The 17,404-nt window shown below is 47.8% G+C and overlaps 1 protein-coding gene across 9 annotated transcripts in view; it reads left to right on the forward strand.

Annotated features, from left to right (window-relative positions):
• The window catches only part of GBF1 (golgi brefeldin A resistant guanine nucleotide exchange factor 1), a 125,769-nt gene extending 111,061 nt beyond the window's left edge, over nt 1-14,708 (forward strand). For 6 of the 9 annotated variants that reach the window (XM_032311807.1, XM_032311815.1, XM_032311808.1 and 3 more), the window contains 22 exons: nt 425-548; nt 806-931; nt 1,200-1,282; nt 2,155-2,391; nt 2,677-2,770; nt 3,140-3,316; nt 3,665-3,729; nt 3,812-3,935; nt 4,177-4,248; nt 4,393-4,487; nt 4,742-4,895; nt 9,183-9,408; nt 9,924-10,084; nt 10,217-10,463; nt 10,588-10,793; nt 11,667-11,817; nt 11,924-12,054; nt 12,253-12,354; nt 12,631-12,744; nt 12,896-13,076; nt 13,240-13,368; nt 13,857-14,708. In XM_032311807.1, coding sequence (XP_032167698.1) covers nt 425-548; nt 806-931; nt 1,200-1,282; nt 2,155-2,391; nt 2,677-2,770; nt 3,140-3,316; nt 3,665-3,729; nt 3,812-3,935; nt 4,177-4,248; nt 4,393-4,487; nt 4,742-4,895; nt 9,183-9,408; nt 9,924-10,084; nt 10,217-10,463; nt 10,588-10,793; nt 11,667-11,817; nt 11,924-12,054; nt 12,253-12,354; nt 12,631-12,744; nt 12,896-13,076; nt 13,240-13,368; nt 13,857-14,137 — 3,280 coding nt within the window. In that variant the 3' untranslated portion in view covers nt 14,138-14,708. The remainder of the gene's footprint in view (nt 1-424; nt 549-805; nt 932-1,199; nt 1,283-2,154; nt 2,392-2,676; nt 2,771-3,139; nt 3,317-3,664; nt 3,730-3,811; nt 3,936-4,176; nt 4,249-4,392; nt 4,488-4,741; nt 4,896-9,182; nt 9,409-9,923; nt 10,085-10,216; nt 10,464-10,587; nt 10,794-11,666; nt 11,818-11,923; nt 12,055-12,252; nt 12,355-12,630; nt 12,745-12,895; nt 13,077-13,239; nt 13,369-13,856) is intronic. The other 3 variants (XM_032311809.1, XM_032311813.1, XM_032311814.1) reach the window with 1 other exon arrangement.
• Nucleotides 14,709-17,404: the final 2,696 nt, after the last annotated feature.

Here is a 17,404-nt window from a genome sequence, read left to right on the forward strand (position 1 = left end):
TCAAAGGGCAAGGCATCCCTCAAAGTAGTCTCTGTCAGTTCCTGCTGGTAACCTAGGTCACACACTCTTCCTCTTCCCATGACTTATGTCTTTTGGACCTGAAAGAGTCTCCAGCAAGATAGCTTTGGGAGCCATTTCATTCTGCATAGAGAGCATTGCAAAGGGATAGAACAGGGTTCCTGAGCACAAGGTAGATTCCAGCGGATGGGGTTTCCAGGCAAGAATGCACTGATGTGGAAAGTACTAAAATTAGGAGTTGTCAGATTCTAGTCTGTTTTAGAGATGACCACAAGATTGTTCCCTTTGCTAGACCCTTCAGCTTCCTCTGTTCCAATATGAGAAGATTAGAGGGACTAGAGCTAATAGGGAGCCCAATGTTTGCGACTTATGTATCTTTAGCCTCTTTGTCCTTCTTTCTCTCTAGCACCTTCAGCTTTCAGGGTCTACGGCTGGATGAAGCTCTTCGTCTCTACCTGGAAGCCTTCCGCTTACCTGGAGAAGCCCCAGTCATCCAGAGGTTGCTGGAGGCATTCACAGAGCATTGGAGAGTGAGTTGCATGTCAGGGCCTGGAATGGGTTTTATGGCTCCAACTGAAGGACCCAGCTGCTGTCTCCTAAAAGGCTGAGAGAAACATCAGCAAACTTCCCATAGAACTTCTGTTCCCATAACTTCTGTTAAGGAGTTGGCAAGAGGTTGGAGGCTTTGTGGCTCCTCTTTGTACCCAGCACTGGCCGGTGGGTTGGTAATGAAGGTTTGATTGGCCGGAGAAGGGCATTGATACAGGTGGGGTCTTTGCTTTTTCAGAATTGTAATGGCTCCCCATTTGCCAATAGCGATGCCTGCTTTGCCCTGGCCTATGCTGTCATCTTGCTTAATACTGACCAGCACAACCACAACGTTCGCAAACAGAATGCACCCATGACTCTAGAGGTAAGCTTGGATCCCAGCCGAGGCAGAGAGGGTCCAGTGCAGTTTTGGAGGTATAGCAGGAAGGACATGGGATTTCCAGTGGGCACAATGGACAGAGTTTGTCCAGGGGAATCAGGGAGGGCTGGCCAATCCAGGAAAAGAACTGGGTTAGGGAGGTGGGCTCTTCCACTTACTGTTTCCTAAGTCCTATCTACTACAGACCCAGGAGTTCCTTAGGTGGGGCTTCAGCATTGACATATGGGGGAAAAGCTTGTTGGCCTGTCTCTAGGAGTTTCGCAAAAACCTAAAAGGTGTGAATGGAGGCAAGGACTTTGAGCAAGACATCCTGGAGGACATGTACCATGCCATCAAGTGAGTATTTGTGGAGAATAGTTTGTCTTCTCATTAAGCAGAAGCACACTGCTTCCTTTTCCAGATTTTAGAGTCCCATCAGACTTCAGTGTTTCATCTGCCCTGGATTTAGCTTTGAGACTCAGCTGTGCAGCACGTTTTCCCATTTCTTCCTTAAAGAAGCCTGAACAGTACTGGAGCTCCAGTACTCTGAGCCAGGATCTAAACTGCCCCTGCTAAGTAGAATATCATGGGCCCATTTTCTGAACCCAAAGCAGCTGGGTTTTCCTGTCTAGCTCACAAGATGCATTCTGAAGCTGGTAGAGAACACAAAATGGGCACTGGAGGGTGAGGTTTGGGTCAGAGATCAGAGATGGGGCACTTAGTTTTTTATTATAAATCAGAAAAAGTAGAGAGAAATGTTCATCCTCTCATACCCAGAAAGAATGGAGCTCTCACTACAGAACTAAAGGCCCCAGCTAAAGACAGGGCTTTGGCATTATGGGGGTTTCTGGGTGCTTCCTTTTTTTCTCCCTGTTCCCACTAGTGGGTGGGAAGCAGATCACTGAACTGCACTTATGGTGACCTCTCATTGATGGACTGTGCCAGTGTGGGCAAAACCTGTTGTCCTAGGGGTGCCTGGGTGGCTCAGTGGGTTAAAGCCTCTGCCTTCAGCTGAAGTCATGATCCCAGGGTCCTGGGATCATGCCCCATATTGGGCTCTCTGCTCAGCGGGGAGCCTGCTTTCCCTCTCTCTCTCTGCCTACTTGTGATCTCTGTCAAATAAATAAATAAAATCTTTTAAAAAAAAGCAAAAACAAAACCTGTTGTCCTAGCATGGAACCAGTTAGGTTCACAGCAGTGTACCTACTCTTTCCTTTACCTCCTAACAGGAATGAGGAAATTGTGATGCCTGAAGAGCAGACAGGCTTGGTTCGGGAGAACTATGTGTGGAATGTGCTGCTTCATCGAGGTGCCACCCCAGAGGGCATATTCCTTCGTGTGCCTGCTGGCAGCTATGATCTTGACCTCTTCACCATGACATGGGGCCCCACTATTGCTGCCCTTTCTTATGTCTTTGACAAAAGCCTTGAAGAGACAATCATCCAGAAAGCCATCTCAGGCTTCAGGTAGCCCAGCTGTGGCCTTGGTCTTGACCTCCTCTCACCTCTCTGGGAAAACATGGTTGCCTCCATGCCTTTCTGATTCCTACTCATATTTTTATTAGAATGGGTTTTCTCTGAGTTTTTGAAAGGAGACTGAAGTTTGGGAAGGCTCAGTCTTAAACAGATTGAAGAGTAAAAGGTTTCTTCTTGGGACTGATCGGGGAAGAATCCTAAGTAAGCTTCCTCAGGGACTTGGAAGGACTACCTAGCCTTCCAGTGACTCACTCTTTCTGGAATGTGACATTACAGGAAGTGCGCCATGATCTCCGCCCACTATGGCCTCAGCGATGTGTTTGACAATCTCATCATATCTCTGTGCAAATTCACAGCTCTTAGCAGTGAGGTGAGCAGGGGCAAGAACGGTTTACTTAGAGTTCCAAAGGAGGACCTCTCTTTTAGCCATAAATCCATCCTTATCTGTAGAGCTGTTTTCCCTAGGCATATTCATTTACTCCCCCTAGACTACAGTAGCACTTGGGCCATTTTTGTTTCATACCCCCTAGAATGAGATTAGTGTCACCTCATGCAAGTGGGATGGGAGAGGAGATACATCAGTGGGGAAGGCCTTAACCAGGTTAGCCTTTCCCACCAGTACTGGGGGGGTAGTGAACCATAGCAAACAGGACTTTCGGGGAACTATAGGGAAAGGCCTAAGAGATCTCCTTTACAGACATTTGCCAGACCCTAAGCCTTTTCTCATCTTCCTTTTCAGTCTATTGAGAACTTGCCCAGTGTGTTTGGAAGCAACCCCAAAGCCCACATTGCAGCCAAGACAGTATTCCATTTGGCCCATCGTCATGGTGACATCCTGCGGGAGGGTTGGAAGAATATCATGGAGGCCATGCTGCAGCTCTTCCGAGCTCAACTGCTGCCCAAAGCTATGGTGGAGGTAATTCTTATAGGGGATTAGTCGCAATAACAAGGCAAAAGCTCATAAACTATGTGCTCTCTGTGTATGGAACTGGTTGAGACCAGCACTAGGCCCAATGACTGCTGAAACTTAACCAATGACTTACTGAAACTTAAGGAACACCTTAAATGTAAGACCACAGACTTTGGGTGAGGGGATAGCTGTAAAAGAAAGCTGATATAAGCCATTGCCAGTCACCAGCTGTAGGTAGCCCAGTCAGGAGTGTAGGACACTGAGCTACAGGAAGAAAGCCAGAGAATTTTTCATGAAGAAGCAGGACATGCAAAGGGCATGTGGAAAGAAATTATTCTTGATCTGATTTTCCAGGTAGAAGATTTTGTGGATCCCAATGGCAAGATCTCACTACAGAGGGAGGAGATGCCATCAAATCGGTAAGGGCAGATCAGAGGCTGAAGGCTTGGAGAGGGAGGGTCAGAACTATGGAGCTCACCAGGGTTTGAACTTTTTCTGCAGAGGAGAGTCGACAGTTCTAAGCTTTGTGAGTTGGCTGACACTAAGTGGTACTGAGCAGTCTAGTGTGCGGGGCCCATCCACTGAGAACCAAGAGGCCAAAAGAGCAGCCTTGGACTGTATCAAGGTAACTATCTTTGCCTACCCTTGGTAGCCTTGGTAAACAAGCCTAAATCCCTCCCTTCTAGATGGATGTTGCCATCCCTCCCTTCTAGATGGATGCTGCCCTAGAAACTGAAGAGTAGAATTATCCAGGGCTTATGACCAGAGCTGATGATGGCCTTTTGACCTCTCTCCCTAGCTCTTGGGAACATTCTCTTCCCTCCAGCCCTTGTCACTGACCCTCCTCCCTCTTGAATCCCCTCTAGCAATGTGACCCAGAAAAGATGATCACAGAAAGCAAGTTCCTTCAGCTGGAGTCCCTACAGGAACTCATGAAGGTACAGGATAAAGAGGGAAGAGGAGGGAATGAAAGAGCCGGCTGTGTCTGGGAGGGGAGATGGGGACAATGGTGATTGCCTTAATTTCTGTTAGGGCAGAGCCAGTGGCTGACTTCTGCATGCTTTCCCGCTGTTGTGCTCTAGGCTCTGGTCTCAGTGACACCAGATGAAGAGACATATGATGAGGAGGATGCTGCTTTCTGCCTAGAGATGCTGCTGAGGATTGTGCTGGAGAACAGGTAGAAGGCAATCTTTAGGCAGGCCTCATTTGGGCTTGTGCCAAAGGGATGGAATACTGGAGCCATCTTGCTGAGTGGGCTTTAGGAACAAGAAGCACTTAAAGTTATAGGCAGTGGAGAAGCTTGTTCATTATACCTGCCTGCTTAGGGTATAATACTGATGAGCCCTGAAAGGCCTAACCTGGATCAAAGGGAGAGACCTATTGCCCAGTGGCCTGTCCAGCTGTGACTGTCCTCACCCTTATGTTCCTCAGGGACCGTGTGGGCTGTGTGTGGCAGACTGTCCGAGACCATCTATATCACCTGTGTGTCCAGGCACAGGATTTCTGCTTCCTTGTAGAGCGAGCAGTGGTGGGGCTGCTGCGCTTGGCCATTCGACTGCTCCGAAGAGAAGAGATCAGTGGCCAGGTAAGCAGAGTACAGCCTGAAGAGCAGGAAGTAGGTAGGGGACTAAAGCCACAGTGTCAGTTGTGGGTATGGCCTGAGACAGAAAGTTCATTTAGTGTTGCATGAGTCCGGTTACGTACCACAGGGCTAGAGGAATCTAACAGGTGGCATTAGGGATGAGTCTGGAATGGTCTCATGCATGAAGCTGGTACTTAGCACCTCTGCAGGCTCCTATGAATCTGCTCTGTAAGGTTGAATGGCTACTGCCTTGTGGCAGTCTCAGCCCTATATCTGGTTTCCTGGTTCTCATGCTTAGAACCCTCCTGAGATCTCTTGGCTCAGGTATAAAAGGCAGTCAGCATAGAACTAATAAGTGAGTTCAGCAAGGTCACAGGATATAAGATTAACACAAAAATTAATCACATAGGAGAGGTGGGTGGGGGAATGGGTTGAATGGGTGATAGGCACTATGGAGGGCACTTGTTGCGATAAGCACTGAGTGTTATATGTAAGTGATGCATCACTAATATTCAAATACTACACTATATGTTAACTAACTTGAATTTAAATTTTTAAAAAAGTACATGAGTCTTTATATAACAATTTAATAAATTCTAGGCAATGTTAGAGTCCTAATATCTAAAGAAAAATCACAGTTCCAGATACTAACAGTAAATGTATAGAAAATGAAACCAGCAACACAATATCATTTACACATGCTGCAAATGAAATGAAATACTGAAATACACACCTAGCAAACATTTATAGCATCTCTCTGCTAAAGATTACAAAATGCTAATGAAAGATATCAAGACCTAAATAAATGAAGAGGCATACTGTGTTCATGGATTGGAAGACTCAACATAGTAAAGATGTCAGTTCTCCCCCAAATTCATGTATAAGTTTAATGCAACTCCCATGAAAATCCCAGCAAGGTTTTTTGTAGACCTAAGCTTATTTTAAAATTTAGATTGAAAAGCATAGGCCCTAGAATGGCCAAACATTTGAGAAAGAAAAATATGGGAGAAATCACTCCATCTGCTACTAAGGCTTCCTGTATAGCTGCAGTAATCAAGACTGTCTGGTATTTGTGGAGAGAAAGACACATAAATCAGTGGAACAGAGGAAAGAATCCAGAAATAGACCCACACAGAGATGCTCAACTAATTTTTGACAAAAGTGCAAAAACAGTTAAATGGAGGAAGAATCGCCTCTTCAGTGGCTAGAATAATTGAAATTCATGGGTGGGGAACAAACAATGAACCTTGACCTCAGCAGCATACCTTATAGAAAAATTAACTCAAAATGACTCATAAATTAATTCTTTTTTAAAGATTTTATTTATTTGACAGAGAGAGATCACAAGTAAGCGGAGAGGCAGGCAGAGAGAGAGAGAGGGAAGCAGGCTCCCTGCTGAGCAGAGAGCTCGATGTGGGACTCAATCCCAGGACCCTGAGATCATGACCTGAGCCGAAGGCAGTGGCTTAACCCACTGAGCCACCCAGGCACCCCATAAATTAATTTTTAAGTTATTTTTATTAACATAAAATGTATTATTTGCTCCAGTGGTACAGGTCTGTGAATCATCAGGCTTACACATTTCACAGCACTAACCATAGCACATACCCTTCCTAGTGTCTATAACCCAGTCACCCTCTCCCTACTCCCTTGCCCCCAGCAACCCTCTGTCTGTTTAGATCTTTTTTTTTTTTTTTTAAGATTTATTTATTTATTTGAGAGAGAGCGTGATCATGGGGGAGGGACAGAGGAAGATGGAGAGAGAGACGCTCAAGCAGACTCCCTGCTGAGCAGGGAGCCTGACACAGGGCTTAATCTCCCTGAGATCATGACCTGAGCCAAAATCAAGAGTCGGACACTTAGGGCGCCTGGGTGGCTCAGTGGGTTAAGCCGCTGCCTTCGGCTCAGGTCATGATCTCAGGGTCCTGGGATCGAGGCCCGCATCGGGCTCTCTGCTCAGCAGAGAGCCTGCTTCCCTCTCTCTCTCTCTGCCTGCCTCTCCATCTACTTGGGATTTCTCTCTGTCAAATAAATAAATAAAATCTTTTAAAAAAAAAAAAAAAAAAAAAAAAAAAAAAAAAAAAGAGTCGGACACTTAACTGACTGCGCCATATAGGCGCCTTTCAAAATGAATCATAGATTTAAATGTAAAATGTAGAATTATGAAACCTTTAGGAAGAAAGCTAGGAGAATATGTTCAGGAGCTAGGAAAAGAATTCTTAGGCTTGACACCAAAAGTGCAGTCCATAAAAGGAAAAATTGGTAAATTGAACTTCATCAATTTTAAGAATTTATACTTTAGGGGTGCCTGGCTGGCTCAGTCAGTTAAGCATCCAACTCTCGGTGTTGGCTCCGGTCATGATCTCAGGGTCTTGGGATTGAGCCCTCCATTGGGCTCCATGGGGAATCTACTTGAGATTCTCTCCCTCTCCCTCTGCCCTTCCCCTGGCTCATTCATGCATGCACGCACTCGCTGTCTCTCTCAAATAAGTAAATCTTCAAAAAAAAAACAAAAACAAAAACTTGTATTCTTTGGAAGGTCATGTGAAAAGGATGAAAAGATAAGGAGCATATCTTTGCAAACTACACATCTGGAAAAAAAACTAATACCTAAAATATAAAAGAACTCAAAATACAACAGTAAGAAAACAATTCAATTAGAAAATGGGCAAAAGATATGAACAGACATTTCACTGAAGAAGATACACAGATGGCAAGCACACGAAAATATTTTAGTGATGTTCAGCATCATTAGCCAGCAGGGAAAGGAAATTGAAATCATGATGAGATATCACTAACTACCTGTCAGAATGACTAAAGTAAAAAATAGTGCTAATACCAAACATTGGCAAGGATGACATTTCTGGATACTAATAGTAAACGTATAGAAAAGGAAACCAACAACACAATATCATTTACATTTGCTTCAGTGAAATGAAATGTTGAGTGGGAATATAAAATGGTACAGCTCCTCTGTTAGCAGTTTCTTAATAGAACTAAACATGCAGTTATTCACACAATCCAGCAGTCGTACTCTTGGGCATTTATCTCAGAGATATTAAAGCTTACCTTCTCATAAAAACCTATTCATGAATGGTCATAGAAGCTTTTTTTGTGATAGCCCAAAACTGGAATCAGCCCAGATGATTCTCAGCAGGTAACTAGTTAAACTGTGGCACATACATACTGGAGTTCTGTTCAGCAATCAAAGCAACAGACTGTTGATAACAACTTGGAGGAACCTCCAAGGAATTACGCTGAGTGAAAAAAAGCCAATCCCAAAAAGCTGCATATTATGTAATTCCATTTATATCTAACAAGTTTGAAATGACAGAATTTTAAAAGTAATGGACAGATTGCCAAGGGTTAAGATTGGGGACAAGAAGAGGCAGGAAGGTATGTTTTTAAAAGGTCAACATGAAGAATCCTATGGTGGTGCAACTATTCAACATACTGACTTGTGAAGGATACACAAACCTAAAATTAGGTGATTAAATTATGCAGAACTTAATACACGCATGCATACACAGATGAGTAAAGTAAAACTGGGAAACCTGAGTAAGATCAGTGGATTATATTGATGTCAGTATCACTTACCATTTACTGTAGTTTTATATAATGTTACCATTTGGCGTAAATGGGGCAAAGCATACAAAGGATTGTATTGTTTCTTTTTTTTTTATTTTTAAGATTTATTTATTTTGGGAGAGAGCATGTGTGTGGACAGGAGTGCGGAGAGGGGCAGAGGGCAAGGAAAGAGAGGATCTCAAGGAGACTCCCCACCGAGTGCAGAGCCCACAATGTGGGGCTCAATCCCACAACCATGAGATAATGACCTGAGCCAAAATGAAGAGTTGAACCTCTGTATTACTTATATTTTATTGTATTATTTTTTACAACTACATATGAATCTATAGCTCAATAAAAATTTTAATTAAAAAAAAACTGAAGAAGGGGCGCCTGGATGACTCGGTTAAGGGTCTGCCTTCGACTCAGGTTATGATCCCAGGATCCTGGGATTGAGTCCTGCATTGGGCTCCCTGCTCAGCAGGGAGCCAGCTTCTCCCTCTGTCCCTCCCCCAACTCATGGGCGCTCGCTCGCTCACTGTCTCTTGGGGAAAAAAAAAAAAAATCTTAAAAAAAAAAAAACCAACCTGAAGAAAAGACCAGCAGCAGTACTCTTAGATGGGTTCTAACCAAACCATCCTCACTAACCTAAGGAAACTGGTAAGGAAGGAGTCTAGACAAGAAGCTGTGTGCTCACTTACTGCTCCCCACCTACACACCCAGGTGCTGCTCTCCCTGCGCATTTTGCTGCTAATGAAGCCCAGCGTGCTGTCCCGAGTCAGTCACCAGGTAGCCTATGGGCTCCATGAACTTCTTAAGACCAACGCAGCCAACATCCACTCAGGTGATGACTGGGCCACCCTCTTCACACTGCTGGAATGTATTGGCTCAGGTGTAAAGCCGCCAGCTGCCCTGCAGGCCACAGCCAGGGCTGATGGACCTGATGCTGGTAAGCCGTTTCCCAGGGAGACCCTCATTAGTGGATAAACAGTTATGGCCCCAGAGGTTGAGGAAAGAAAACAAAATAGAGGTTTTTGTATTAGCAGATTGAACACTCTTGACTGCCACCATCTGCTTCCAGAGCTTCCTATATCCACTGACATTTCCCCAGCACTCATGGGTTAAACAGCATGAAGGCTAGTAGGCAACAGAGATGTCTATGACACTAGGCTTCCTACTGTCCTGAGGACTATTTTCTCGGAAACTATGTCCTCACCACCACCCCCATCCCCGGACAGCTGCTGCTAGATGCCATCAGGAGCCCAAATTAGCCTGTTGCCCCATTTGGTCAAGAGACATTCTGTCCAGACCGTCCTTCAGCCCCTTGGTGACAGGGCTGAAACTAAGCTGGACCAAGAGAGAGGAGAGGCCAGGCTTGAGCACCTACTTCTTAGAACTAAAATCATCCTTCATCCCAGTGTAGCCATTTCCACCCTGACTCTGCCCTTCTCCCTGCTGACTTAGGGGCCCAATCAGACAGCGAACTCCCATCCTACCATCAGAATGATGTGAGCCTGGACCGAGGATACACTTCTGATTCAGAGGTCTACGCTGACCATTGCAGGCCTGGCAAGATCCACCGATCAGCGACAGATGCTGATGTGGTAAACAGCGGCTGGTTAGTGGTGAGTGAGCATATGGGCAATGGGTGAGTCTTCCCTCCTTGGCCTGGGGGAAAGATTCCTGGTCCTCCAGAGGGCATCTGAGGGAAGATCAGGCTCAAGCCTGGGTTCCCAGCAACTCTGTGTACTTTACAGGTGGGGAAGGATGACATCGATAACTCCAAGCCAGGTCCTGGGCCCAGCCGACTAGGCCCTTCACCCCTGGTCAATCAGTACAGCCTAACAGTGGGGCTGGACCTCGGGCCACACGACACTAAGTCCCTGCTTAAATGTGTAGAATCTCTGTCCTTCATCGTGCGTGATGCTGCCCACATTACACCTGACAACTTTGAGCTCTGCGTCAAGACTCTCCGCATCTTTGTGGAGGCCAGTCTGAATGGCGGTGGGTTACCCAGTGAAGGGGCAGCTGGGGGGTAGCCATGTGAATATATGGGGGAAAGGGAGGAAAAGGTAGGCCATCTGTGTCCATGGATATAGAAGTGTGACCTGGGTCTGGCTTTGCTCAGGGTGCAAGTCCCAGGAGAAACGTGGCAAGAGTCACAAGTATGATAACAAAGGAAACCGCTTCAAGAAGAAATCCAAGGAAGGCTCAGTGCTTCGACGGCCTCGAACCTCCAGCCAGCATGCCACTCGGGGTGGGCACAGTGACGATGATGAGGATGAAGGTGTGCCTGCCAGCTACCACACGGTGTCTTTACAGGTCAGTCAGGACGTAAGTATGGCATCCTTTACTTCCTCTCCTCTCGCTGCCCCTGATGTTGGGATTGTGGGCAGAGCCAGAGACAGCCAGGGCTGAGAGGAAGGGCCTATGTTTTCCAACCCAGGCCCTCGGCCACCACTTCCAGATTGTTCCCCATCCAAAACCACTGTAAATCTCTGCTTAATATTCGAGGTTTATGTTTTGAATAAGTAATACATGTACGTGGTGCAACGTACAGAAGTACAAAAGGGTAAATGGATAAAAGTAAGTCCTCTTCCATTCCTGACCCCAGCTGCTAAGTTACCCTCCCCAGAGGTAGACGTTGCCACTAGTTTCTTGTCTATCCTTCCAGAATTATTCTTTGTCTGTTCAAGGCACATAAAATTTATTTTACAAGCAGACTTTATATCACTAAATAAATGGAGAACTAATTGCCTTAAATAGAATAACCTTAGAAAAATGATGAAAACAAAAAATTACTGAGGTTGACTGGACACTATTGCCCACCACAGCCTCTGAGCCTGAGCTTTGCTTTCTGGTTTTAAAATGAAATTAACAAGGTGAGGCTTTATCTGTCATCAGGAGGTATGAGAGAGAATTAAGAAGAAAGTACCTTTTTCACCATGTAACTCATTGTTGTTAAACACTCATTCCACATACTTCTGACATCTCCTCCACTGTAATACCCAACTTTGGGAAACACTGGCTGGCAGGGGACAACCAGCTCATGAAGTTGAGGAGAAAAGAAGGGTGAGGGGTGGAGTATGGTATGACTGGTGTGACTGGGACTAGGGACTCCTTTGAGGACTCAGTAAGGGACATTGTTGAGAGGGGCATCACCCAGACCTTACCCCAACTCATACCCTGCCCCTCCTGTGACTCCAGTTGTTAGACCTGATGCACACCCTGCACACTCGAGCGGCCTCCATCTACAGCTCTTGGGCAGAGGAGCAGCGCCACCTAGAGACAGGTGGCCGGAAGATCGAAGCGGATTCACGCACCCTCTGGGCCCACTGCTGGTGCCCGTTACTGCAGGGTAAACCTCAGGGGAGCAGGCAGGGCAGGGGCTGAGGCGGAGCTGGAACTTGGGGAGTACCCGGACCAGGATGCCTGAAGGATCCTGAGCCTCTTCTCACTCTCAGGCATCGCCTGCCTGTGCTGTGATGCCCGGCGCCAGGTGCGGATGCAGGCACTGACCTATCTGCAGCGAGCCCTCCTGGTACATGATCTGCAAAAGCTAGATGCCCTGGAGTGGGAGTCCTGTTTTAACAAGGTGGGACTTTCCTCTAGTCTTAAAGCTCATATCCTTAGGACAGGGAGAACTGGGCAGCCTGAAAAGCCCCTAATGTCAGTCCTCAGTCTGCATCCTGCCTTTCCTTCTGCTCTGTGCTTATCCATCCCAGCCCCTGGCTTTCTTGGAGTAAGGCTGCCAACTGACCTGTTAGGGACACGTTGGCTCTTTACCTACCAGGTGCTGTTTCCTCTGCTGACCAAGCTCTTAGAGAATATCAGCCCTGCAGATGTGGGCGGGATGGAGGAGACTCGAATGAGGGCTTCCACACTGCTGTCTAAGGTACTGCTCACCGCCCTCCCCACCCACTCTCCCCACACCTGCCTTTATGCGAGGAGGAAAGCTAGGGCTTCGGCTGGGCCCTAGAAATGCAATGTGGGGGCTCGGGACCCTCGGCTATGGAGACTCATCAGGACCCAGGGACCTGGGAGGATACTGGCATTCAGAGGAATCTCTGGTTTAGAATTCCCATGCAAGACAGGGCAGGCTTGCCTCCCAGCCTTACAGAGGGATGTAGATAGATCCAACCCTTCATTAAAAGGGGCTGGCGGGCCTTAGGTCTTCCTGCAGCACCTGTCTCCACTGCTGTCACTCTCTACTTTTGCGGCGCTCTGGCTGACCATTCTGGACTTCATGGACAAGTATATGCACGCAGGCTCCAGTGACTTACTGGTATGTTCTACCTCAACCCAGCTCCGACTGCCTGCTTCCTCTCCCACCTGCAGGAGACACCATGCTGTTTTCCCCTTGGGGGCTGCCTCCTCCTTACCATATCCCCCGCAATGCCCGCTTTCCTCTTTACATGGTCCTACTGTCACCACAGTCAGAGGCCATCCCTGAGTCTCTGAAGAACATGCTTCTGGTGATGGACACAGCAGAGATTTTCCACAATGCTGACGCCCGAGGAGGCAGCCCCTCAGCCCTCTGGGAGATCACCTGGGAGCGCATTGACTGTTTTCTGCCCCACCTACGAGACGAGCTCTTCAAGCAGACTGTCATCCAGGGTAGGGGGCTTAGTTCAGCTTTGTCAAAAGAGTCCTCATTATAGAGTCTGGAGCTAATAATTAGTTCTCTGTACTCTTATCAGCAGCAAGACTGGTGGGTAGCCAGGGCTGTGCTTGAAAGAAAATACTAAGAGCTGCCATCTGGTTGTTCTGCCTTCCCCAGACCCCATGCCCATGGAGCCACATGCCCAAAAACCTCTGGCCTCAGCCCACATGACTCCTGCTGCTGGGGACACAAGGACACCTGGCCATCCACCTCCCCCAGAGATGCCTTCCGAGCTGGGGGCCTGTGGTGAGTCCTTTTGAGTTAGCCTTCTGGGTGTTGAGCAGGAAGTAGGAAGCCTAAGACAAGGCCCACGGTAGTTTGGGATTACTGCTGAGCATGGGCTGTGAGCCAGGGGAAGGAGGGACCCAGAGTGTTTCTGTAGCCTGCTCTTCCTGTGGGAGGTAGCAGGACCAAGTAAGTGGTGATGAGCTACCTGCTCGAGATTTTCGGGCTTGGAAGGAGAAGGCTGGATCAGGAACTTGGAATAAATATGCAGAGTTTGCCCTTTGGGGATTCTAGTAAAGATCAGATCAGAACTTAGCTGACTGAAGGTACAGCAAAGGAGGTAGAAGGTAGATAAAAGATAACTGGATATTGAATGAGTTTCAAAGGCATATTCCCAACTACTTAGCCTGTCAGGGTCATTTTGTTCACAGGAATGGGGAGAAGCAGAGGTTAGGTAAACCAGCTGCGGGATGTGAAGGAGTCTGACCAGTCCCTTGCTCTCCCTGTAGACTTTGAGAAGCCTGAGAGCCCTCGTCCGGCCAACAGCAGCTCCCCTGGATCACCAGTGGCATCTACCCCCAGCAGACTGAGCCCTACTCCAGATGGGCCTCCTCCGCTGGCTCAGCCCCCACTGATCCTGCAGCCCTTGGCCTCCCCGCTGCAGGTGGGCGTACCCCCCATGGCCCTGCCCATCATCCTCAACCCTGCTCTCATTGAGGCCACCTCACCAGTGCCCCTCCTGGCCACACCCCGCCCCACAGACCCCATGCCCACCTCCGAGGTCAACTAAGGCAGGCCCCTCAGAGATCAGGACCAGTCCTTCCTACCAGACTGTCCTCAGCCACCCTTCCAGCTGTCCCCAGGGCACAAACTTTTCAGGCCCAGCCTGAGCTGCTCTTACTGCTACTTGGAGGGAACCTGAAAAAGAAAAGTTTTATAGCCCCCCTCCTAGGACCCACAATCAGGCTAAGGAACCTTCTTCCTCAGCTCTCCATTCCTGGGGGTCTAACCTGAGAACACATTCAGGTATCACGTGCAACCTGGCAGCCCTGAGAAGGCATCTCTGTGCCAACCCTGTAGTGCCCGTCCTCATGCCCTTCCTGCCCGTGGTCAGGCACTGAGAGCCAAGCCAACCACTCTGCACTTTGTGTCCCTCTCCCATCTCCACTCCCGCCGGCGCTGGGCCACCTCCTCCAGTTCTTCCTCTTTTATTAATTAGTCAGTTTGGAAAGTTGATTGGCACCATGGAGGGTTGGCAGGTGGGCTGGACAGAGGGACCACCCACAGGAACATGTACATATGGATAAACAGAACAACAATGGACTTTTTATGATGTAATAAATGTCTTAGTACCAATGTCATTGCCTTACCCTCTGGTTTCCTTCTTGAGCTTATGGACACCATGTTATTGGGATACCCAGATCTTGGCCCTTGCATGAACAGAAGTGAGGCTGAGCCTACCAACAGTCTGGCCCAGGTCGCCCCAGGCCAGCAGCCAGCCAGACGCCAGTGAGGATTCCTTCACCAGTGCTGGTGCCCCACCACCATAGCAGTGCACTCTTGTCACCAGGGATATGCCTGGGGTGTGGGTATTGTCCTCTTCCCTAACCGCTCCAAATATGACACCTGAGACAGTCTAAACTGGGATCAAAGCCAAAGGGAAGGTGAACCAGAGTTAAACTGGGGTCAAAGTCAATGAAAAGGTGAACCAGAATGGAGCTTTAGTTATTCCGAAGTATTCCCTCAGATGTGCCCCACAGTCCAGGAGCACAAAGGGGAGCCTGGAGGGCTTAGGAAGGAAGCCGTCTTGCCCACAGTTACGATTGTGTGTTTCTGGGCCCAGGGCATTTGTTTTGGCCCTAGACTGAGGAGGGACGATTTTGTCCACACTACAGTCTCTACCCATCTCATTTACTGAAGCGTGATTGGGGAACCTTCCCCATCCCTCTGCTTTGTGTCAGGGTAAGACAGGTGGGAGAGTGGGGGCCAGGCAGTGTGGCTTTCTGTAGGCTGAGGCACGGTGGGTGGGAGGCAGGGTGCTCTGTGTGATGCTTTCCCAGGTGAAGCATCTACATGTCTTGGCTTCCTCCTCTGCAGTGGTCCCTTCTCTCTCCAGGGGGAGGCCAGGGAGCGGTACCACCTGTCGTACTAACAGCTGGCTTCTCCCATGGAGAGTTTGGGGCACTCACCCTCTCCATTTGGGCCCAGCTTGCTATATGATCCATCAAGAGCTAGAACTTCCCTTTGCTCAGCACAACTGCCTGGATGTTGCTGGGAGTCGAGACCTCAGGAAGTGCCTTCCCCATGTGTAGGAAAAAGTTCCTTGGAAATGGTAACATTCTGGTGTGGAAAAATACCGACGTGGCATCTCCTACACTATTTTTTCCCTCTTCCCTTACTTCTACCCGGGGAGTTCAGACCATGCCAGGTTTCGGCACTAACCAGAAGCCTTGCCTGACCCCGTGTCTAGGAAAATGAGGAGTATGGCTGCACTCCTGATCTGTACTTTCTTGTGTGAGTGCTGAGAGGCCTGGGTCTTTGGTAAGGTAGACACTAGGGCCATCAGCTTCAGCTAAGATGTCTCTGTTCTCCCATTTGAGCTCCACAAGCACTGCCTTTAGAAGCTTCCCTGTGTCCCCCTGTGGGGGAAATAATGTTGGATACTGCAAAGGAATTTGAAGGTCGTCCCATGAACAAAAGAATATCACAAGTCTGTGCCCCTCAGTGTGCAAATAGTGGAAAGCAACTGGACTGATTACAAACGGAGCCTCTCCCCACTAGGTTGCAAAAAACACTTGTCGGAAGTCTCATTCTGTTCAGAAAGATCAGCTGACACATACATGACTTGTGTTATGGACAGTGTTATCCGTGAGAAGGCAAAGGAAGCTACAAAAGAAACTAATATTCAGGCCCCAATTCTAACCAACACAGAAGGGCTTGGTGATGTGGAAGTGACAAAAAAAAAAAAAAAAAAAAAAGCTTGTAGGAAAGTAACAGTGTAATCCAGAGAGAAATGTTGGTCTCGATGATGTCTCCTATATAAGAACTCCAGGGTGTAGCAGATTTCAAGAAGTCCAGAGGAAAGCTAGAAACTGAAGGCCAAACGTGGAGAGGGGCATTGTTGGAGCACCTATGTGTCAACAGTAAGTGCGTTGCCCACAACTGTAGATGTGTTTACTCCTACGAGTGAGGCAATGGGTTCAGAGAGGCCAAGTCCCAGGTCTGCCTCACTCTAAACCTCATGGTCTTCACTATGATACTTTCTCAATTCAAGAGTGATGGTGGGGGTGGAGGGTATGGAAATCCTTCAAAGCTACATACATTTTCCATAGCTCTTTTTTTTTTTTTTAAGATTTTATTTATTTATTTGACAGACAGAAATCACAAGCAGGCAGAGGCAGGTAGAGACAGGAGGAAGCAGGGTCCCGGCAGAGCAGAGAGCCTGATGCGGGGCTGGATCCCAGGACTCTGGGATCATGACCTGAGCCGAAGGCAGAGGCTTTAACCCACTGAGCCACCCAGGAACCCCTCCATAGCTCTTAAGAAATAAAAGGTTGAGGGGCACCTGGGTGGCTCAGTCAGGTGTCTGCCTTTGGCTCAGGTCATGATCTTGGTGTCGTGGGACTGAGCTCCACATCAGGCTCTCTGCTCAGCAGGGAGTCAGCTTCTCCCTCTCCCTTTGTGATATCTTTAACTCACTCTCAAATAAATAAAATCTTTTTAAAAAAGTAAAACAGGGACGCCTGGGTGGCTCAGTTGGTTAAGCAGCTACCTTCGGCTCAGGTCATGATCCCAGCGTCCTGGGATCGAGTCCCACATCGGGCTCCTTGCTCCGCGGGGAGCCTGCTTCTCCCTCTGACTCTGCCTGCCACTCTGCCTGTGCTTGCTCTTGCTCTCTCTCTCTCTCTGACAAATAAATAAATAAAATCTTAAAAAAAAAAAAAAAAAAGTAAAACATTGAGCCTCTGAAGGGACATGTTATTTATTACCTAGGGAGATAAGAGTTCACTAGAAAACTGCAAAGAGATGCACAACCAAGAATAAATGAATTTTCTAA

Source organism: Mustela erminea, chromosome 14 (assembly GCF_009829155.1).
Source record: "Mustela erminea isolate mMusErm1 chromosome 14, mMusErm1.Pri, whole genome shotgun sequence".
Lineage (NCBI taxonomy): Eukaryota > Metazoa > Chordata > Mammalia > Carnivora > Mustelidae > Mustela > Mustela erminea.